Source organism: Myodes glareolus, chromosome 18 (genome assembly GCF_982192425.1).
Source record: "Myodes glareolus chromosome 18, mMyoGla1.1, whole genome shotgun sequence".
In the NCBI taxonomy this organism is placed as follows: domain Eukaryota; kingdom Metazoa; phylum Chordata; class Mammalia; order Rodentia; family Cricetidae; genus Myodes; species Myodes glareolus.
The window spans coordinates 39,336,319-39,360,328 of record NC_142043.1 but is presented as its reverse complement, the minus strand read 5'-3'; the positions used below and the strand labels follow the sequence as shown (position 1 = coordinate 39,360,328).

General features: G+C 46.0%; 1 protein-coding gene across 3 annotated transcripts; it reads left to right on the top strand.

The window, feature by feature from the left end:
- Positions 1-621: 621 nt before the first annotated feature.
- Positions 622-23,150, top strand: Slc67a2 (solute carrier family 67 member 2). Of its 3 annotated transcripts, none has more exons than XM_048430204.3 (7): positions 622-737; positions 1,711-2,324; positions 6,465-6,552; positions 7,783-7,826; positions 11,663-11,792; positions 14,819-15,028; positions 20,164-23,150. In XM_048430204.3, exons 2-7 carry the CDS (start codon positions 2,199-2,201, stop codon positions 20,946-20,948), a joined length of 1,383 nt encoding a protein of 460 aa, XP_048286161.3. In that variant the 5' UTR covers positions 622-737; positions 1,711-2,198; the 3' UTR covers positions 20,949-23,150. The 3 variants fall into 3 exon arrangements, with proteins under 3 accessions (XP_048286161.3, XP_087754235.1, XP_087754236.1); XM_087898109.1 differs by having other exon boundaries at positions 1,711-2,336; XM_087898110.1 differs by lacking the exon at positions 622-737 and adding an exon at positions 6,185-6,360 and having other exon boundaries at positions 2,206-2,336.
- Positions 23,151-24,010: the final 860 nt, after the last annotated feature.

Here is a 24,010-nt window from a genome sequence, read left to right as displayed (position 1 = left end):
CTCCTGTGGCAGGTGGAACACAACAGCACCCTCAGTCCTTAAGAACAAGTGTCAATTCAAAGCCGGTGCCAAGTAATTTCCATCGAAGCTGAGCATTCCTGTTTACACACTTCCCTGCCAGTGCTGTAGTTGGCATCCTGCATGTCCCTGGAAGGCCCCTAGTGAGTCTGTGGGACCTTAGCACTTTCCTTGTTCAATTTGCTCTATCACACTCTGCTCTGATGACCTGTTGCTTTGCACAAGTCATAAGCAACAGGGTCAACGGAGCTTGGACTAGTGTGTCAGGAGAACGGGAACTGAAAGAGCCACGCCAAGATGACCAGATGAAAGAAACTAGTCGACAAGAAAAAAAGATGGGAAAGTCTTCCCACCCTGGTTACACGCAACAAACAGCTTGAATGAGTAAAGCCCACGCCATAAAAATGTGGGCGAGGTACACACCGTGTCAACAATCATGAGTCCACAAACCTCATGGCCTGGTGCTTCTGGGTTTCGGCTTTTCTCCACATCTCTAGGCCACTCCTTTTTCCTTCCTCAATAAAGTTTCTCTGTTTCTATTTGTAATTATGTGTTCCTGTGAAAACCTTTGTCCTGGGACACAAGAACCTGCACACTTTAGCCAGTGCCCTCTGAACCCAGATCCCTGCCCGTGATCACTGAAACATTCCAAACTATGAACCTAAGGAAACGGTTTTCCTGTATAGTTCTCCTAGGCACTCTGCTGTGAAGATGAAGAGGTAAGTACCAAAGTCACACTACTAAGGGGCCGTGAGTTTTAAGTAAAAAGGTTTACGGAGTCATGTGAATGCTACAAGATCCTGGCTGGTCTCCCCAGTCAGAAGACTCGGTTTTGACTTGAGGGAGATGAGTGATTTCAAGTATGATTCGTTTCAGTCGTGGGGGAATCAGTCAGACTTGGAACTACTAATTCTAGGTTTCTTCAATGACAAAACTTAGATGTTTTCATCTACACAGATCCCATAGCCAGTCAACCATAGCCAAAGATTCCTGAGGCCAAGGCATTTTACCTGATATTCACACACACACACACACACACACACACACACACACACACACAAAGTGGGGCTACTCATGTTCAGTTGAAATCACTGGGAGGCCTGCTCTTTTCTGAGGGCAAACGGAGGAGCAATGGATCACGGGGAGAGGGGAGGTGAGGTAGGGGATGGAAAGGAGTGGAGGAAAGGGAGGCTGCATTTGGGATGTATTGTATGAGAGAAGAATGAATAAACAAATAAGTAAATAAATAAATGAGGTACTAAGAAGGTGAACAGTTTACTGCCTGCCACAGTACACTATTTAAAACCACACAACCACTTGGTTCCTTTCATTGCTCTCACAATGAAACCACAACAGTCTGCTGAGGCCTCTTCGGTTCTAGGTGTGACTGAAGGCCCGACTACTTCAAATGTCTGTTCGGATATTTAAGTCACACCCAACTTGCTGCAACTCTTCTCAGCTTGGACGGTTTAACTTCTTCCAAAGAGCCTCTCTCTAGCATTCCAGACTCTACCTCGTTGGACTGCACACCAAGGCCCACCCTTCCATATGTCATGTGTCCTATAACTTTGTGTGTTTCTCTATTGCACGTTTATTATTCGTAATTCTTCAAGCTTTTCCTGTGCGTATTGTTACTCCGTGAGGCCGTAAGCCCAACACGGAACCTTTTTTTCTCCCCCGTTTCCCTTGCAGGGCGACAAAGTGTTGACTAATCCTGTATAGACGTCTCACAGATCTAGAAGTCGGTCTACATTACCACCCATGATTTTTCAAGTGCACAGCAAAGCTTCGACAGTCACCTTAACTTGCTCCAAGTTTGTCAAGCCAAATAGAAAGTAAGGCCCTGGGTCTTACTTCAAGCCAAAGAGGGCGACCACGGAGGAAAACTTACTACTAGCAAAAAGACACAATCCCCTCCTGCCTTACACCACCAGTGATCAACGAAAGATGGTATCATTCATTTTTCACAAACGTTTGTGAACGGTCTCCAATTAAGCTACCTGCAGTACCAAATGCCGCAGCGGGGGAGCAGCGAGCCAACTCCACAGCTTTCTTATCTTCCTTATGCGCAGGCGCACATCGAGCGCTTCCGCTCTGGGCGTGGCCAACCCTGAGCGTGCCCACCGCGGGGGCGTGGCCTGCAATCGGCAGGGTCGTCCACACCCCCTGCCCGCGCGAGGATGGCGCTGGGGCTCCACGGTGGGCGCGGGGCCTCGGGGCAGGGGCTGGCCTTGGAGACCTCAGCTATGGCAACAGCAGCTTCCGGTGCAGTGGGCTCCCGCCGCTTCCTGCTCTGTCTCTACCTGGTAGGGTTTTTGGTGAGTGCACGCACGCTTTGGGGCTGAGGAAAAACCCTGAGTCTGTGCCAGACAAGAGATACTGGAAGGGCTGCGCCTACCTCGAGTTCCTGGGGATTTATACATCCCGGCCCGGAACCTGAAATGTGCTGTCAGGTGCCTCATCTTGCCCTTTCAGCCCTGACATCGAGTGTGACTCCTTGACCCAGCCGCTTTGGAGGGTGACTCCAGTTGTTATTTGTAGTGACCGGTACAGGGCAGAGTACAGAAGCTGCTGGAGGCAGCTAGTGCCTTAGGGGGGACACAGACCTTTCCTCCACAACAGGGGTCGGGAAGTCCCTGCTGAGGAACCCTTCTAGACAGGCAGCCTTGAAGATTGAAATTGGAAGTCACCGTGAATTGCATACAACTGCCTTTTGGCAAAACGGCACGTGTTTTTGTTTAGTTATAATATATGGGCGTGCGTGTATTGGTTTGGCTCACAAGTAGTCCTTTGCCTTGTAGAATGATGTCTTAAGATTTCTGTTGCTCCGATGAAACACCGTGACCAAAAAGCGAGTTGGGGGAGGTTTATTTGGCTTACACTTCAGTCTTGCTGTTCATCACTGAGGGAAGTCAGGACGGGAACTCAAACAGGGCAGGATCGGGGAGGCAGGAGCTGATGCAAAGACCATGGAGGGATGCTGTTTACTGGCTTGCTTCCCATGGCTTGCTGACTAATAACACAGGGATGGTACCACCCATCGTGGGTGAGGTCCTCCCCCATTTATCATTAAATGAGAAAATGCCTTATAGCTGGATCTCAAGGAGGCATTTTCTGAGCTGAGACTCCTTCCTCTCTGATGACTCTTGCTTACGTCACATTGACACAGAAAAAGTAGCCAGTACAAATGAGAGGCTAAAGAACTCATACTCCATCCATCCATCCTCCTATTAATTTAATATTCATGAAGTTTGTGCTATGTGGTATGTGCCCTGAAGCTCTGATGTGTTAGGCAGCTTCTGCTTCCAGAGAATTACCAGTCTTGGTGGTAAGGTTAAGTTTCTAGTCTTGGGACATTTTCAGTGCAGGGACCCTAATTCAGTTTCATTCCTCTTTCAAGCCTAGGTTTGGTTGCTTGGTTCAATGGGCCTGGTTATAAGTCATTGAATGGCAACAGCATGAAGAAGCACCCAGTAGTATTTCCTCATCAGGCAAAGGAACCAGTTAGTTGAAAGGTCAATGGTAGAAGGCTTTGTGTCTAGTATCTGATCAGCACTGACCCTGATAAACAGGAACTTTTCTGGGGCCCGATGGAGCCTCCTATTTCTCCCCTGATTGATGGGTCTCTACAATTAGAAGTTAGGATGTAGACCCGTGTAGGTGAGGAACACAGTCTCAGTTCAGCTTGAAAAGTATCCAGCGGTTGTCAGAGGTTTTTCAATTAATATTTACGAGAATCTTAAGGAAAGCAAAATGCACGAAATGTCTGTTTTTACAGAGCCTAGAGACACTGAGGACCATGCCTTAGAGAGGGCTCTGTCTACAGTGAGCTTTCAGGCTCTGAGACACAATTTCCCACTTAGGTTCCATGCCTTTAATTTAAGAGCCCAAGCTGTCTCATCAGCACTCCCCATGCCCCCCATGCCCTGTGTGTGTGTGTGTGTGTGTGTGTGTGTGTGTGTGTGATATCTGGAATTCAAAGGTAGTGAATGTGGCTTGTTCCAAAAAAGGTTGTTGACTGCCACCCACTTGGTATGAAGTGTATCCCCAACCCACTGAGGGGCCATCCACTTGGGGTGATGTGTATCCCCAATTTACTGAGGTGCTACTACTGCAAAGAGCACCTAGGTTACTTGTGTCAGATGAAAAAGACTCAGGTCATCACTTGGAACATCCAGATTTTACCCGGAGGGTATCAGCCACTACCAGGAGCCAGAATTCAGAATAGTTTCAGAAGTACAGAGAAATAAAGCAGTTCATACATCATTCATTATGTGCAGCCTTCCAACTCAGACTTGGATAGTCACAGCCTCTCTTCTGCTTTCCATATGCTGTGCACATGGTGAATCTAGTCTGATGTAAAATTTTGAGAAATGCAATAATATATTAAAGAGCATATCCTGAGGAAATACATATAATTTCCATACTTCTTTCAAAGATTAGGGATTATTTTTCAGTGAAAAATATTGTAAAGAATTTGATCGTATGCAACTTTATATATTTTTGAAGGAGCTAATGCTGACTTAGTAAGTAACATCTGAGAGGTATTACGCACAGCTTACTTAAGATTTTCATAGACCTAGCAACCCCAAAGGCTTGGGGAACTGGTTTCTGATTGGAAGAGGAAGAGCACAAGGTTAAAGAAGTCATTTGCCAAGTGTTCTAGTTTTTGCTCTTGACATTTTGGGGTTTTAATTTGTTTCACGGGGCCCAGGAAGGTCCTTCATTTGGCTCATTTTGGTTAGCAAGCTAAGATGATGCTGTGTTGCGGGAGAATGTTTCAAGATATCTGATTATACTTACAAAGATATGTCACTGTGATTGGTGTACTAAACAGCCGAATGGCCAATAGCTAGGCAGGAGGTATAGGCAGAACTCCAGGAGAAAGAGGGAAAGGGGGGGGGGGTGAATCTAGGCCCAGGAGAAGGACTCAAGAGGTCATGCAGAGGAAACAGGAGGTACAGGATGGAAGAGAGGTGAAAAGCCATATGGAAGAATGTAGGTGAATCCAAATGGGTTCGTTTAAGTTCTAAGAGCTGGTTGAGACAAGCCTAAGCTAAAGGCCAAGCTTTTATAGTGAGTAAGAAGTATCCATGGCATCATTTGGGGCTGGCGGTGAAAAGGAAAAGTCAGGTCTGCAGTTCTGAGATCTGTAACTTTGTTTCCTTTTCTCCAGACGCTTGGTCAGTTTCTGTCCTCTCTTCCTGGCCTGTAGCAGGTGACAGTTCATCTGCATTGAGATAGCCCACCCGCAGAGAAACACTGGGTTTCATTCCCTGTAAATCTCCTGGAATCTTGAACGTCCTCAGTTTCCACTGGGAAATGCTGATGTTCAGGGAGAGGTTAGGCGGCCCCATCAAGCTGGCTTTGTTGAGAATGGTTGCAATGTGTAGGAGATAATGGGGCTCTGTAGAACGTGTGGGTCAGGAAGGAGCTGCTCATTGTAGAAAAGAAGAAAACATTTTAGATGAAAACTTCCTGAGAAGAAGGAGTCTGCAGCCAGCTTTCCTGGTAAAAATGATGTTATTTTAAATTCGCAAGGTACTCAAATAATATCGCCAGCTCTTGCTGACGAGTCTATATTTTCATAATTACCTTAGTCTGTATCAGTATTTTACCAGCATTCGGTCTTCCTCGTGCTTTCCCGGGCTTGCCAGGTATTGATATGTGTCAGATTTTAAAACCTTTCGTGGTGGAGCATGCTTATATTATGAATGCTCAGGAGACTGAGGAAAGAGGCCATCCTGGGCTACATAGTAAGAAAGACTGTCTGGGGGAAATTGTGGATGGAATATAAAATGAAAATTTAAAAACAGACTGTCTCAAAAAGTATAGGCTTTAAAAAAAAATCCCATTAATTCCTTTTGGTAACTGGAGGGATTTGTTTGTTTGTTTTTATTTATATTTATATATTTTCTTTTTCGAGACAGGGTTTCTCTATGTAGCTTTGGTGCCTTTCCAGGAACTAGCTCTTGTAGACCAGGCTGGCCCCAAACTCACAGAGATCCACCTGCCTCTGCCTCCCGAGTGCTGGGATTAAAGGCGTGCGCCACCTCCACTCTACTGAAGCACGAAACACTTTACCGATGAACACGAACAGCCCCTCCTTCCAGATCCTTCTCCACAGAACACGGTGGTTTCTCAGTTCTTTCTTGCTTTGTTTCAGGGGAGGAACTTCCATTGCCCATTCTCCTCAGGCCAATCACAAAGAAGCAGCAATGCAAATGAAAACTGATCCTGTGTGTCCAGACAGCACAGGCATTTAGACCTACCTGGATCTATCATACGCCTGGTTGCTGTGACCCTTCTGTTATGGTTTCTTCTTTTCTGAGAAGTTTAGATGTGGGTTTGCTGTTTGGAATTGACTTACAGTTTTAGAATCACCAGTTTAAGCACGGCTACGCTTCAGTACTAACTGGAGTTCTTTGGGTTTTGGTTTCTCACAGGATTTGTTTGGTGTCAGTATGGTTGTCCCATTGTTGAGCCTTCATGTCAAGTCCCTTGGAGTAAGTCCTGTAGTGGCTGGAGTAGTGGGTAAGTGTCTAATACTGTTTATTTTTAAAGCACTCAATTTCAAATCCTCTGAAATATCTCAGCCCTTGACCAGTTATCACCCCAAAGGAAACAGGAATGAATTGACTTTGCAGAACATCTCTGAGTACTGCCATGTAGTAAATGGGATTCATCTGTTCCCGGACCACCTATATTCAGAAAGGCTTTGTGACTTGAGTTATTGCCACATCCCATCCTGATGGAAGCTCTGCTTCCTGGGCCTCTGGGAGTTTGGGCTCTGTATGTTGAAGGTGAGGCATGGCTTCCTGTCAACAAGCATAGTTCTGGAACTTAGTATGAGACCACAGGGGCAATTTCTGGAAGTCATCCCTGATGGCAAAGGGTTTTAGTGACCACCTTGGAAAACTAGTTCCAAGCTTCCCATACCATCACCACATCTCAGAAGCCCATGGAGTTTCTGCCCACACAGCATGCAATTCCTTCCCAAATGCATTCATTTGTGAAAGAGGCAGGAGTATCCAGGGCTTAGAACTGTGCATGCTAAATACTGAAAAACCCATAATGCTCACAAACCTTGAATCTTTTGCAAGTTGGAGAAGAAATCAGGCAGTTTTCTACATCACCGTGTTACAGTTTGATCTCTTCTCTCTTTGTTTTTTCCTTCAAGATATGTACATTGAATTATGCTTCCCACATGGTAGCATATAGACCTTTAGGGAAAGCTGAATGGGTTTGTTACGTAATAAAGGAAGGGAAATAACTTTGTAAAATTTTGTAAATTTGTTATATAACTAAAGCTTCTCTTTAAATTTTGCCCATTTTTAACTCTTCTGTGTTGCTGTTTCCATGTATTATTTGCGGCATTTCCATTTATGAATATAAGGACTCACTTATGCTCTCATCTCTAAAATGCTTCATACACACACACACACACACACACACACACACACACACACACACGAATGATGAATGAGCTGGTGTTAAAAATTCAGGGCTCAGTCCTGTTTTTCCAGGATTTCGGGTTTTTACTAAGACCAGCACGAGGTTCAGGGTCCGTAAGACTGACCCTTGCCATCCTTCTCTTCTGCTTGCTCTCATTTTTATTTTGAGGGCTTTTAAACATTTTGCATAGAGGTGTAGAGCAATTTAGCTCCCCTTCTCCTTAGTTTTCTGTTGATTTCTCCCTGATTGTTGCCACAGTCATCTAGCCACACCCGGCTGCTTTTCCTAACCTTACTGATTGTCTTTCAGGCTCCTCCTATGGCATTTTGCAGTTCTTCTCCAGCACCTTTGTGGTAAGTTATCCTCCGTCCAGTACCTCTGTGCTACGTTATCCTCCATCCAGTACCTCCGTGGTACGTTATCCTCCATCCAGTACCTCCGTGGTACGTTATCCTCCATCCAGTACCTCCGTGGTACGTTATCCTCCATCCAGTACCTCCGTGGTACGTTATCCTCCAGCCAGTACCTCCGTGGTACGTTATCCTCCAGCCAGTACCTCCGTGGTACGTTATCCTCCAGCCAGTACCTCCGTGGTATGTTATCTTCCATCACGTTGTGCTCTATCCGGCAGCCCATCTCCAGCACATAGTCACATGCCACTGGGGATCATCCACATGGTGCTTATAAAATGGGAGGCTTGAGGGTTACTGAGTAGTGGATGTACAGATGGTTAGAAGCTAGGAGGAAGACTAGAATCCTGTCCTCTGCCCTTCTTTGTCCTATGGGAAGTTGTGTGCTTCAAAGACTCAAATGGCGTCTTCTGCAAGGCACACTGAGCCTCTAGTACACCTAGAAGAAGGAGTATTACATTTATAATATGCCATCCCTGTGATCCAGGGATGATTTTTGTACTGGAGAAAAGAATGGAAACAGAATTTACCACCTACATTATCCCTTTTACGTAGTCGACATCGTCAAACCCGCCTGCATTTCTAGCATTCTGTATGGAAGTGTGTACACTGAGCTAAGTTCCTCCTTATATATGAGAGCACTTGGCAGAAACCACTTTAATGTATTGGTTAGATCCAAAAAACGGAGTAGGGGGGATTTGGTTTTCTCCCTCTTCCTGGCCATTCGGTAGTGTGCAATCCAGAGACTGTCATTGAGCATCCCTGACTGTCTCCCTAAACCAGCCCACCAGGCTTGCTGGAGACCCCAGTGTCCATCAGTCGGGAAGTTCATAGTCTTCTGCTTATTCTCACAGATTGACAGCCACGGCTGGTTGAAGCAGCTGGCTAGCATCTCATATTTAGTAGACGTGTGTTTTCCTTGTTGCTTCCTTGTTAAGGAATAAGTAAATTTAAAAGAAATTGAATAGGATTCTATAATAAATTGTTAAATAGGTAAATAATTACTCCCTGACTTATCTTTCATTTAAGTTTTTAAGACCCTAAACTTGTAGGTACTGAAGAGAGGGTTCAGCAGTTGGGAGCACTTTCAGAGTACCTGGGCCTCAGTCCTTAGCACTACATGACAGACAGCTCAAAACTGCCTGGCCTGAAACTCCATTTCCAGGGAATGCAATCTTCTTCTTATTCTCCTTTATTTTTTATTTTTATTTATTTATTTATTTTGAGACAGGTTGTCTCTGTGTAACTATTTGTGTCCTGGAAATCCCTAGGTAGATCAGGTTGGCCTTGAACCTGCAGAGCTTTGTCTGCCTCTCTAGTGCTGGGAGTAACAGCATGTGCCCCTGTGCCTAGCCTGCTCCAATGCCTTTGTCCTCCTCAGACACTGTGCGCACATGAGATGCAGGCATCTATACAGGGAAAACACTTAGGCACATAAAACAAAAATAAGTGCATCTTTTAAAATGTTAAATTTACATAACACTCAAGTTTATTCTCATTTGACTTTGTAACATTCCAGTTCCTAGCTCCGTTTTATAATCAGAGGAAATTAAGACTCACAGGCTTTAAGTAATTTGACTCTGTCACCTAATCTCAGATTCCAGAATGAACTTACGTTATTTTTTTTTTTCCCTAAAAGTCACCAGCCGTTACTTTGCTGGTGGGAGAAGGTGAATAGCAAGGTTGTGACATAGTGATGTAGTGCCGCTTAATGTGCCAGGTGTCACCCTCTGCACAGCCCTCTGCACAGTCAATAAACAGAGGGATGCCTAGAGCCGCCCGTCAGGCACCATGTGTGTCTCACACTCATGTGAGGAAAAGCTGTAGGGAATTTTAACCAATCCTCCGCTGCTTCATTTGGAAAATTAGTCCCAAAGTCTTCCTGTGTCAGGATCTCATATCTCAGGGCAAAGATGGTGGTGCAGGCTAGTCCTACAATGCTCCTCCCTCCTGCTGGCCTCTGGCTTTCTTGGATGAAGATAAGGCATGATTAATCCATTGATTTTTATCTCTAGTGCCTAGCAGAACAACTGGCACAGAACTGACATTTCTGAATGTGAGATTTTATTGCAGACTCTGCCCATGCCTGCAGTTCTATATTGACTTTTCATTATGGGCATTAATATATTACTTATAGAGCATATCTCATATATCGTATGGCTGAAATTTATTAAAAACTTTCCATAGTGAATTTTAAGGTAGATGGATGCATAGTTTAAATGTCCCCCTTTGACCAATAATTTCATTAGTATATATATATATATATATATATATATATATATTTTAATTGCACATTTTATGAAAATGTTTTAAGAACAAATCATTACAAAGGAAAGGTGTGTGTGCTTTGTTGAATTAGGTAAATTTTTGAGATTATGCATTTTCATAAAAAATTACTAGGATTATCAGGCATTTATAGATGTGAGGTCCTGTTCAGAGTAAGTACTTCATTTAATCCTCTTAACTGTCCTTAGAGAGAGACTTTAGGATTTAAAGGCTACCCTGGAGTCAGACAGGAACTGTGACTGTCCTGACCCTCCTTAGAAAGCAGTCATTTCGTGCTAGCCTTATGGTAAGTGTGGAGGGAGCAGGTAGTTGCTGGTGTAGATGTTAATGGTGGAGAAACTGAGGTTTAGTGAAGTTAGCCTATGTCTCAGGTCATGGTTTAGGGAGTGATAAGTGATCAGGGTTGAACCCAGACAGCTTGGCCCAGAACCCAGCTGTAGAACTATCTGATTATACCACTAACCCATGACACAAGGTGGTCCCATGCTCAGAAGAATGTGGAGCCATCTCTGAAACCCTTTGAAGTAAAGACTGGGGAAAAGGGATTGATAGCATCTGTAGGATGTTTGTATTGGAGCAGGATTTACCACTGGAGTGTTTTACAGAGCACCGTGAAGATTTAGTAACTGTTTCTATCTTTAAGTTCACATTTGGAGTTCTTAGGGTGAACAGGTGTGGTTGGCTTTTGGCAAGAAGAGAGGTGGGCTGAGGTTCCGTGGTTAATTGGGGATGGTGGGGAGTGCAGCTCCTCACCACATCTTGAGGGAAGCAGGACACAGTGCCAGTCCCCTCCCAGCAAGCGTGGAGGAAGTACTCTCTAACTCTCTGTAGCTTACAGAGCTGCTCAGGTCCCACACCTTGGTGATATACTAACCTGGAGGAGGAAAAGGAAGAGCTAACAGGCGACTAAGCCCCAGGCAGGGATTTGATACACTCTGACTGGCGCTTCATCCTGCTACAAGGCTGGCTATATTTTTTAGCTGGGGTGTGGCTGTGAGGGAATGGAGGAAGTATAAGAACCAGTAGAGAGCTGGCCTGGACCCTTGTCCACCTTGCCCTCCACCCTGGGCAGGACTACCCTCTCTGGGCCCTCTTTCTCCCACTCTGGCCTGTGCTTGCATAGATTTGGGACCATGAAGGATTTTTTTTTCCTATTCACTTTCTTATTCAGTATTTTTAAAACAACCTAGTTTCTGGGGAGTGTAGCTGCATAAAACAATAAAAGTGAAGACAAAAATGAGGCTTTGGAATTTAGCCTGGCATTTCGCCTTCCAGTGACTCTCTCGGCTACTAGATCATCAGGCATCTTGTTGACTGTGGCATTTTTGTGTCACTCACCTTGTGGGGTGGGCTAGAGAAAGTAGCATGTATGGTACATGCCACGACAGGACCATATCCCTATCCGACTCCCTGGCATTTCCATGGCCCATATTGTCCTGGTGTCTGTATGGTGGTGGTGGTTGCTATTGGAGACCTTTGCTTATTCCTGTCAGGGCTGCTGGAGTGATGTGGTTGGAAGACGGTCCTCCTTGCTGGCGTGCATTCTGCTCAGTGCCCTGGGTTATCTCCTACTTGGAGTATCTACCAACGTGTTCCTGTTTACTCTGGCTAGAGTCCCTGTGGGTGAGTTCTTTCCCACCCCCCAGAAGTATATTTCTCTATAGAAACCTGAGCCTGCTTGATAATGCCTCTTCGATCAGAGCTTAGCTTCAGAGAATAATGGTTGTAGTTCTGACAACAGTAGCCGTTTGAGCGGTGGCTGGCTGCTGTTTATTGAGTATTTACTATTGGCAGACCCTCTGGTAGCTTACCCAAAGCTCCCGCCATAGCCCAGGTCAGAGCCTATCAGAGGTTCGTTAGTGTGCCTGACTCTGCTGCATCTGACCTGTCTCTTCCCCATTGCCCTCCCTCTCCGCGTCTGTTCAGACAATTAAGAGCATGTGAGATGTCTTTTGGCCCGCACTGTGATTCGCTCTGAGACAGCTCAGTGGTGCAGCCCTCTGGAAACCAGACTGCTGCCTGAAGGAGAGTCTGCATTTCTGTGTGCGGAGGACCTGCAGCTGACCCCCTCCCTCCAGACTGCTCTTGATACCTTGGAATTGCTGTCGTCTTCCTTGGGATGTTTTCCCCACCCTTGGAAACCGCGCCGCTAGGTGTGCAGTGTGTGGGAACCGCTGTGGAAACTGTATCCCTCCTTGCCTTACTTAGCGTCCAGAGCCCCACATCTCACCAGTTTCCTTTCCCTAGCTGGTGTCGCATGGGCAGACGTCACAACCCTAATCACCAGGCCCTCATTAAGTCAGCTACTTGTTTCACATTAACACCCCGGAGAGCAGAGCGCTCGACCACTAGCAAAATCGTCGTGCCATTTCTTTGACCTGCACTCAGAACATGAAAGCTGCGGAGGCACATCCCACATTCATATGGGTGGTTTTGCTGTGGCAGTTCTTTAAGTGTGGTCCACAATCCTCACACACCGCAGCACTCCATTCACGATTGTAGTCAGCGTCTGTTCACACGCATCTTTGTGTTGCACTTATTACATCATTGTTTGTGCGCAGTGTCCCCCTCAGGACTGCACCTCACTGTACTCCACCATCCCCTCTTACGTCCTCTTCCCAGTTCCCTACAAACCTGGTAGGGAGGCAAGTGAGAGCCTAAATCTGTTTGCAAAGCAGGTAGAGATTTAAGGGGAGGGTGGGGTTATTTTCCCTTGGTATGAGTGGCCCAGTCCAAACAGTCATGTTTCTAAAGCATGGACATCATGGTCTTTGCAAGCAGGAGTAATACTAGATTCCTTCTTGCCCCCACCTGACCCTTCCCAGTGTCTGGGGAGCATGAATGAGAGGGAGTGCTGGGAACTTTGCCAGGATTCTGGTTTTGCAGTGGGTTGTAGACTCAGATCCTGTATCCTGAAACTTATCCTGATGTTGTGCCTGCACTAGACATCTGTTCTTCCATTCCAGTAGTCTAAAGAGCTCTGCCCTCACCCAGTAGTCCTCTTTCATAAGAAGGTGAACCCAATATGGCTATGATTTCAAAGAAGTGTGTGAAGTCCCTGAAAGAGGTTCTGAAATTTTTCTCCCAGCCCAGCTCTTCTTCATACTTCAGAGAACAAGGCTAGAAAGACTCTAAGTAATTCTTAAAGGGATCTGTAAGTTTGTTTCCAGAAGAGCTGTCCAGTGTGTCCAGTGCACGTATTCTAATTCTGAGCCAGAAACTTGGAGTAAACTTGGCAACACCATGCTGGGCCAAGCAAAATCCCATAAAGAGGCCGACAGATGCCACTGTGTTGAGTCACAGCTTGAAATGATGGGCAACAATCTGCAGGGAGGTTATCCTAGCTTGTATTACATGCCAATCAAAGTGGCTGGTGACCCATTCCCAGGGTCTGTCAGTCTGGTCATAAGTATTCCTCACATGTGCGTCAGATAATCCTCCGCAGCATACTGTCATGCTGAAGCCATGGGGAGCTGGCAAACTCACAAGTCTTAGACTAGTAGGAAGCAGTTGGCCTTGGTTAGATGAAGCCACCATTGTATGCACTGGTGTCTTACGAGGGTGTGGCAGTTGGTGTTGGCTAGATGGAAATGCCTAATGTTCCTCCTCATGTGTATCCTCTTTGCCATCCCTGCCCATATCCCTCACTACCTCCTAATACATTCGCTATATTCTACCCCAAGAAAAACCCATGTTCCACAAGGGTGGATTTAGCGATTTGTGTTTGTTTTGTTGTTGTTGCTGTTTTGCTCCATTTGGTTAGCTCGTTGCTTTATCCGCGGGTTAAGATCGGTAGTGACATAGGGTAGGTGTGCAGTAATAGTCTGCAGCGAGGGAGGGAGAAGGCATGCTCACCAGGTAACTATGAGGAAGCCACCCCATTGTGTGGTTAAGGGTTTCATTATAGGTAAAAGAGAGAAAATATCCAGAGAAGACAGGGAGAGATGGAGGCTGGACATGGCCAGGGCCAGGAGAATGGGGGAGAATAGTGCAGGTAGTAAGATAGCAAGAGATAGTGAGTAGAGGAGAATAAAGGACAGCAAGAGATGGAGGAGGAGGGAGAATACGGTGAGAAGAGTGGGGCACTGGGGAGAACCTTGCCATTCGGAGGAAAACAAGGGAAGTAGGTGCTGGCATAAACTTTGGTGTGTCTAGCAGGTGCTTACGGTACCGAGGAAACCTGGACGTCAGCATGGGCTTTGAATATGAACCACAGGTAGCCATTTGTCCCCTCTACCAGATGTAAGGAAATTACTCCTTTGGCAGATGGGATCTTCTTCACAAGTCACTTTTATTTAACTGCCAGAATTCTTCCTATAACTCATGTTGAGCTCATTTATGGATATTTGAACTGCCCGAGACCTAACAGCCACCAGGAATTTCAAATGGATAACAAGGAATGGTTGGGGTGTCATTACAAGATATAGCCAAGCTGAAGTCTAAGGCACTCAATGCTAGAGACAAGGTGACCAACCATTATTGGCTCTGGCTCAGGATTCCATTTATAATGGCATGAGTTCTTCCCACCAAAATGGTCCAGAGAAAGAGGTAGCAAGGATTCCATTTGGCGCAGGGAGGAAGGGTAGCGCAGAGGGGTCAGCTCCTCCAGAGTGCAGATAGTTACAGAGCACATTTCTTCTCCCTTGCAGGTATTTTTAAACACACCCTCTCCATCTCCAGGGCACTGCTTTCTGACCTGGTCACAGAGAAGGAGCGACCCCTGGTCCTGGGACAGTTCAACACAGCCTCGGGCATCGGCTTCATCCTGGGCCCCATGGTTGGGGGGTATCTGACGGAGCTGGACGGTGGGTTCTACGTGACGGCTTTCATCTGCTGCTCTGTCTTCCTTCTCAATGCTGGTGAGTTAAGCACGTGCACTCAGTCTACCTACTTCAAGCTTCTTGTGATTTTTATTAATACAGACTGGGCCAATTTATGGCTAAGGGAATGGCTCAGGGCTGAAGAACTCTTCCTGCCCTCACAGAGGACCAGAGTAGGATTCCCAGCAGCTGTATTGGTGGCCCACAGCTCTCTGTAACTTCAGCTCCAAGGAATGTGGTATCTTCTTCTGGGCTCCATGGGCCTCACTGTGCACATGCAACTCATACAGACACATACACTCACACACCCATAATATTGTATTATTAATACAATAATAATAATAATAGACTAGGCAGAGTCATTGTTCAAGAACAAATGTTAATTTGAAGATGGTCTCTGCTGCTCCCAGTGACCAGACAAGTTTGTGTCCAGCACCGTGCAGGCTTCCCTTCCTTCTGTGTCCTCACTTTCACTGTTTTACAGCTGTGATCATCCAATAGTTCCCTTAGAGGAGGAAGGAGCATCCTACTGTGGCTTTGCCTTGAACATCTGTTTGTTGATGATGTTAGGCACCATTTTGCTGACCATTGGTTGGAGAAACATTTAGTCTTTTGCTAAATCTTGTTTTATTTTATTTTGTCTATGTGCTATTGAGTTGTGTAGCTAGTATATTAACTTAAAAAATACTTTATGAAAGTTTAATTACTATAATATTACTATACATGTGAAATACTTTGGATACTAATATAAAACATAAGTAGGCCATAGGCAGCAGTGCAAAATGGCAAATTTTGATGATTTTCCCAGATTACTACCTGGGAAACACTTATTCTTCAGGTGAATTAGTTTTATAATTTAATTGTTTAAGAATTCTATACATTATATTTCAAGGAAATTCATCTCTCCCAAGATATACTCCCCCATTTCATACTCAACCAGCTTGTGTCTTCATTTAAAGAGAAAAAAAAAACTTTAGTATTGCCTGTCTTTTCTTAAGTGTGTCAGTCTACTGGAGGGTGTTAGACCTACCAGGGGCCACACCCCTAGGGCAAACTCTGCCTCTCCTGGCCGGCAGCAGCCACCAGTAGCTGCTCAGCTGAGGTGGGACTTTGTGCCCCCTCCCTCCTCCTCACTGGGGTTTTGTCCGGCTTAATATTAACTTTTTTATCATCAGATACTGGAGCTGGAAATACCAGCTATTCTTTACATTGCCCTTTGCCTTCAGAGACTGTTTCTCCTGCTGTGCGGAAGGGCTTTGGTTTGCTCTAGGTCCGCTGCCCCTTTGTGCTTTGGTTGCCTGTCCTCCTGGTAGCATACCCAGAAGTGCCAATGCCAAGCCCAGTTCGCAGAAGCCACCTGCCTCCCTTTTCCTTCGTCTTTAATCCATTTCGAACTCACCTTTGTGTGTGGCATAAGGCAGGGACCAATTCCATTATCTTGCACGATATGTATTATCTTAGTGATTATAAGTTATATGAAAACATCTCCATTTTTAATAGATCTGTTAAGTTTTTCCATAAAATCTGGAAGATTAAGACAGCAGCTATGTGTTTTCCTGCCACAAACCCCTCAGTGCCTCCTTCTCGGGGTCATGGCATGCCTTATTCATCCTGCACAGTGATGGCAATGCCATGGTGCCTCTCCTACCTGCACCAGCACGCAGCCTTCCTGGCCTACCTCACATGTGCAGGCGGAAACCACAGGAAGACTTTGCAATGAGTTCGTTCTCTGACAGCCACACTTTTTTTTTTTCGTGTGTCTTTTCCCAGCTCTCTTCTTATGACATTCTCTTCTCAGACATTTGCCTCATCATTCTGTACAAAACCAGGCAAGGGTTTTTCATAGCACTTCCAAAATTCTGTTTCTGTTTCAGCTTCATGCTTCCATTCTACAGCATACGGCACAAGGGCAGGCTTTGTGCAAAATGACCTCCGCTGTCCCTGTCCCTGTCCCTGTCCATAATCCACAGTATTCAATGAATAAAAAGACCTCCTGCCCTGTGGAGTGAGCTAGGTGTTCAGAGACTCTTCCTCTTTGCCAGGAGACCATGGCACAGACAAGTCTTGAGTAGACTTGAGAGAAGCCCCACAGACTGTCTGACTGCCTTTCTGTTTAATCATCTGCCACTTTACTGCAAGGGTTTGAACCTTCACCCTGGGCCATAACAATGAGCACGGACTCATGCTGGGTTCATTTCAGTTTCCGGAAGTGAAGTCCTTAAGTTTAACTGCAGTTGTGACAGAGCCACTGTATACTTTCTCTCTGGATCTGAACCTGCACCCTGATTGCTGTGAACCTTGTGAAAAAGTCGTTTTGTAGTCTGTTTAGAAACAACAGTGCACAGGAAGTGAAGGGGCAAACATCAGCCGGTTTCATCACAGAATGTAGTAGCAACTTGGTGTAAACAAAGATTTTACTCTATGGGGGAAACATTTGCATAAAGGTCTTTCAAAGAGGGGAAAATAAGAAAAGATTTAAATTCCTGGTCATAAACATAAGTTTTATAGTATTTGATAGAAAAGACAAATATTGGATTTAATAATTAATTCCTTACAAGCCTGTAAGCAAATCATTACTGGAGGTTTTTTGTAGCAAGGCTTCCTTCTCAGGGGAGACTAAAGCCTGTCTACCCCTCTTTAAAAGGTTCCAGCAACAAAGCAAAGTGCAGATCCACCAAAGATCAAGCAGGGAAGCCGCTGGGCTATTGGGCTTCCTTACTACAGAGCATGGATGAGCACTACTGGCAGTAGCGTGAGTGATTCTAAGCAGCCAGATGATGCTCCCTTCCAATTAGCTACATCGATGGAGACCCTCTTGATTAGCTTCCCCCAGCCTACATAGCCTAGCACCTCCTTTGATACCCATGATGCCATGTGCAGTTAAGGTAGAACTGCATACAAATGATTTGGGAGGAGCCCAGGATCTTGGAATCTCAAGCAAAAATCCAGACCAACCCCCCCGCCTCTTCCTTCTATGAAGGAATGTCTACAGTCCACAAATCTGATGGTGATGGATTCTTTTTTAAAATATTGTTTAAAAGTACATTTTAATTAAAATATAATTATATCACATCCCCCTCTGCTTTCCTCATCTCAGCCCTTCTATGTCCCCTCTGCTCACTGTCAAAATGATAGCAGCTTCTTTTTGATTGCTATTGGCCGGCATGCACGAGTGCGTGTTTGTGTGTGACGAATTCTTGCACGTGGACACAACTGACCTGGTGAAGGTGGTTGCTGTTTTGTTTGGAGAACCACGTTCTATATCTTTGGAGCCCAGTAAAAGTGCTGCTTGGAATTTGGTCTCAGCCTGAACATGTAGACAGATGTGGGTCCATTAGGAATGTGTAGTTGCACGCATTCCCAGGCATGGTGACTGACGTACTAGAGATCTCTCATCCCACTTTAAACATCTGGGACTAGGCATGCTGAGGCATGGCAGGGCATACCAAAGACATGGGAAAAGGACCCGGCTAGGCAGGGAGTCCTGGTGCCTTCACCCAGGAAGCCTCTGGGGCAGAGTCTTGGTGCCTTCACCCAGGCAGCCTCTTGTTTTCCATTCCGGGGCTTCCCTCAAACCTTCTGCTCTAACCGTGCTTTTCCAGCTAGGAAAGCAGGCTGTGGTACCTAAACAGACTCACACTCATTTCTTGTCTTGCTGTTTATTCATGCAAATCGTTAGAATGTCTCTTCTGTTTTCTCACCTACTGTGCGCTAGCAGAACTCATGGCCTTGCTACAGGAGCCAGGGAGACTGCACAGAAGCAGTTTTACCCAAGCATCATCATCATCATCATCATCATCATCATCATCATGATTTTGAGACAAGGTCTCTTGTAGCCCAGGGTAACTTCCAACTTGTTATGTAGCTGCAGATGACTCTGATCCTCCTGCCCCTGTCCCCTGGATGCTGAGATTTCAGGTGTGTGTCACCATCTCCAGTTCATGTTGGGATAGAACCCGGGGCCTTGTGCACACTAGACAAGCATTCTATTAACTAAGCTACACCCTCAGCCCATTATTTTATTATTTTTAATTCTATTCTTACTCTGAGACTCTCAACAACACTTTTTTGTGTTTCTATGATGATCCCTTGATAAAATGACCCTCTTAAAGGTAAGAATGGGCTAAAAAACCACCCAGGTCTATGCTTAATTGTGGTTCCATTTTTTTGTTCATGACTGAAATCGTTACACTGTATTGGACAAAGCCATGTACTCATGAGGCTGTGGAAAACAACGTGAAGCACCCATTGGGTCAGACTGAACTTGGAGGACAGAAAGACCATTAAAAGATATGCTTGGAAAAATGTCTTAGAATAGGGGACATGAGCTCAACTCTAAGGAATTTTCTGAGCATGGATGGCTAAGAGTTCCTTAAAACACTCAAGGCAGAAGAAGCATGCCAGTCAAGGGGTCAGTGGTTGGCTTGTCTGAATGGCGATCATATCTGCTGCCTAAGGCTGGGTGTCATGGTCCCTGTGCACGGCACTCTGGTTTTGCAGGTGTGATCTGTGTAAACACTTGGTGGCCCCAGGTGAAGAAGAAGCCAGCTGGTGTTTTCTGATAGCCACTGCTTTCCAGCTCTCTCTCCTGGCCGCTGGCCACAGCCCATCATGGCTGTACTAGCATCCTGTCCCTCTCTCAGCTTGGCCCTTACATTGTAAGCCAAGTTGCCCATTGACTTGTGTGAATCTCCATTTATGGGTTTTATGAAGGCAGGGTTTTCACAGAGCTTTGGCTGGTCTATTTGTGCATTCCTGATGTCATTAGCACACTGTAAAAGCACTCTGTAAACTGTGTATGCTCATGCGATTGGACAGATGAGTGGACTGAGAGTTGGGTAATTAGGAAGTCTGTTGAGAAAAGCATTTATATGTATACTAATGAATGTAAGAACATTGCTACGAAGTGATGGGACAGGAGAAGCCAGCACCTGAGCTGGGAAGATGGACTGTTTTGTGTGTAGTTTCAGTAGATTTTATAGAGCTCAAGAGTCCATTGCAGGGGTTCTGGCGCCACAGCAGAACTGTGGGAATGGTGGGGAAGCTGGAATCAAGAACCAAGTAAATGTAGTATAAAGTACAGGTGAGTGATCTCATACAAATATTCCTTTATGGAGCCACCATCAGAATTCAGCACACTGGCCGTGTTAATAGGTCTCTTGCTGTGTTATTAGGTCTCGTTTGGGTGTTGCCTTGGAGAGAAACAACCCTCAAGAGCGCAGAGGATGCTTGGAGCTCAGATGGGAAGCACGCTACAGTGCCCAGAGAGTCAGCAGGTACACCGCAGGGAGCAGCCACCCCCGCTAAGGCCAGGAGGAGCGAGCAGAACCCCTGGCTTGAAGTCCTGTCGGCCTTGAAGGACATGAAGAGCCTCCTGTTTTCTGCACTGTGGGACATATTTCTCGTGCGCTTGCTGATGGGGGTGGCTGTCATGCTGTACTACAGTAATTTCGTCTTGGCCCTGGACGAGCGATTTGGGGTGCGACCTAAGACCACCGGGTACCTCATCAGCTACACCAGCGCCCTGGGCACCCTGGCTGGCTTCGCCGTGGGGCCCATTCTCCGGCTGTACAGGCACAACTCGCACAGGGTCCTGCTGCACTCCAGTGCCCTCACCTGCTCGCTGCTGCTGCTCTACTCCGTGGCCGGCAGCATGCATGTGGTGGTCCTTTCCTCCACACTTCTGTCCTTCTCCACCTCCATCGGGAGGACCTGCATCACTGACCTCCAGCTGAGTGCCGGGGGGGCTCAGGCCAGTGGCACCGTCATAGGTGTGGGCCAGTCCGTGACCGCAGTGGCTCGTGTCATTGCCCCTCTCCTCTCAGGAGTGGCCCAGGAGCTCAGCCCCTGTGGCCCCCCAAGCCTGGGTGCTGCTTTAGCCCTGGTGGCGGTTTTAATCATGTCACAAAACAAACCTCATTCCACCGAGCCTAGGAGTGAGAAACTAAAACCGGAGTAGGACACATTGGGAGCACTTAGAGAAGCAGAGTTAGAAGCGGGCTAATCAGGGACAAAGACAGGTCAGAAGGGCGCTTCAGGGAGGGCGCCTCATCTAAGTGCGGTCATTTCCAGATGGCTGCGGCCAGTCCTCACCAGCAGGACCGCCACAAGTCAGCTGCAGACAGGAAAGTTTAGGTTGAGCACAGCTCGGCCTAGGGTCCATGTTCAAAACTTACCTGAATGGCTTCTCTTCCCACCTGGACCAGAAAAGTTAACATTTGCAGCCAGGGAAAGGCAGCAGGCTACAAAGAGGTGGAAATGGTGGTGGGAGGGGCAACTGGTATGCGCATGGGAGAGCCACCATGGGAGAGCCACCATGGGAGAGCCACCATAGGAGAAGCAATGCCCCAGTGAAAAGGAGCTGCCAAGTTCATCTCATGTTGATCAGTTTGGTGCAATGCAGATTTTCTGTTAAAACCAGAAGCCAAAAGTTGCTTCCCTGCCAAAATCCTTTATTTAAGCCGCTTTATTTAAACCAAGCTGTTGCTTTCTCCACTGGTAAAATCTCAGTTGCAGAACTCACCCCCAGACACATAGATGCACAGGCCTCGCAAGGCCAAATCTGGGGTTTTAAACCCTGGTGGCCATATCTCATGGGTGCGGGAGATGGCGGAGGGCTGACAGACTTAACTCGTTTTGATTAAAGTAAAAGCTAGGGACTGCACTGTTTTTGGTAGCTAACTGAACACGGCCCCCTATACTGATGCTTGCACTGTGGAAAACCACCTTTTCTGCCACTCATGAACCAGTCTGGGGTAGAAAGCAGCAGCTCTCCGGGCGGCCTTCTCTGCTCTTGGGACCCAATCTCTTTGGACTTTGAGAAGATCTCTGATCCCGGAAGCTGGGGTTCTGAGGAATTGTGTCCTTGTGGTGTTAACCTGCTGGCTGGTAGTGAAAGGAAAACAAAGCGCTCTTGGAATGAGCATTCTACACAGAGAAAGAGTCAGGGCCATCCCAAACCAGGGAAAGACAGGCTCTCCTGGGGCTTTTGAAAGGCATTGACTTGCCTTATTCCATTTGACTCTGGTGGCTGGGAAGAGCCAGGATGATTAATGAGAGTGTGGATGTGCCCTTCCCTGTGACTTTAAGCCACCACTGCACCAGCACCCAGAAGAGGCCCAGAAGCGTCAGTGTGGCTTCACAGACTCACATGCGCCAGCCGGTTGACCACTGGGGTTCCACTGATTGTTTAGGAGCATTACTTAGGGGCCCGCCTTCTCACGAACACCCCAAATTCTCATTCCTTTTAATCCTCCTGATTATTCCACTAGTATATTTTGCCCATTTTTACCCTAACATAACACATAATTGTGAGTGGCATTTGAATGCACTAATATTTTATAACTCTAATGTTTACTATTTATAGATCAGAAGAAGGTGTTTCTGTAGTTTTAGAAGTTGTAGGTAGGATAAACTCAAATATTTATGACAGTTGAAAGTACTTTTCAGCTTTTTCCTCTTTGTCTGCAAAAAAAAAAGGTTCTGTTTAAAGTTGTTTCCATTGTGAGTTTAACACAGGAGCTAAAAACTCTAAAGAGACCAAAGCATGGTATGAATAGCCATGCCCTCGTGCAGCATCTAAATGTCTTGGAGGCTGGGCTCAGAAGGACAATAAGTGAACCGTTATTATGAGGTAATGAAGTAAGGTTTCAGAAGTGTTCTCCAAAGACTGTTTGCACTCTCAGAGACAGTGGGTTGTTTGTTTTGTTTTTTTTTTACAAATGCTTATGGTAGCCATGTTTGTTCCTTAAAACCATAGCACTTTATTATTTAAGTTGAGTCTATAAAATCAGTGAGGCTTTAAAATTAATAAGAGATATGGACAGCCTGAAAACCAGAATCAACCCAGTATCTGGAGCAACACTGGTATCCTCAGTGACTTTAGTGATTTGTTAATCTGATGGTTGTTTGATTGTTTGTTTGCTCTCCTTCGGTAAATGTGTTCTCACATTTCATCTTGTCTGGTGTCTTGTCCAGAGTGTGGTCCATGGACCACCATGTCCTGCGATATGTACAGGATCCAACCTTAGCACATCCCTGCTAGGGACCACTTTGAGGAGCTGGCTGGCTGATTTGTTTACACAGAAAGCTTTGGCAGCCACTGATCTGGTGAATGGCATTTATGTTTCATGGAATAAAATCTCAGGGAAATTGAATCTTATCGGCTAACCTTTGTGTTGTGTTCTTTAAAGTCTCCTGTGTGACATCCACAATCTTCTCTGAGGTAGTAAGGTGAGCCACATGAATCTGTTCCTGTATAAGGGAAAAATACCTTCATATAGTTTCACTTGGAGCTGCATGGAAATTTGCTTTAGAGATATGGAGTATTTATGAAGGGCGCTAAACTCCCCAACCCACTGCATGTCAGCCACAGGTGAATGTTGTGCAATGGGGCTCCCATAAAGCCCCATGTTTCAGAAGGCATAACTTGCCCACAAAGCAGAAAGTGCCCAGCTCAGTTCAGAGGGATGAGAAAAAGATGGAGACCAGGGAGACATTTTTGGAAGGCTCAGCCCTAAACTGATTGGCCTGAACACTGACCTGTGCATAGTACTTTCTGGAGCCCACCAAAGGGGGCAAGATAATGCTGGTTCTCTACCTGGCTGCATGCCTTGACCCCCAAGGTCCAGACACTTAGCACACTTAGGATGGAGACTCACTGGAGAGAATCTGAAGAGGGCTTGGGGAGCTCACTTGCCATGCTCAGCAGAATAGTTTATAGCTGATATGGACCACTGCTCCTAAACACATGGATTTTAGTAAGATCCTCTGGCTGGAGTAGAAGGCACATAGATGCTGAGACAAAAGTAGTGTGGACATGATACCGTGATCCATGTGAGCCAGGAGGGACAAATGGCTGCATGCATATCAGGAGGCCAGGAAGAGAAGAAATCTGTGCTGGCCAGGTTTATGTCAACTTGACATAAGCCAAAGTCATCTGAGAAAAAAGGAATTGCCTCCGGAAGATCAATCGGTAGGCAAGCCTGTGGAGTATTCTTTAGTGACTAGAGTGGGAGAGTC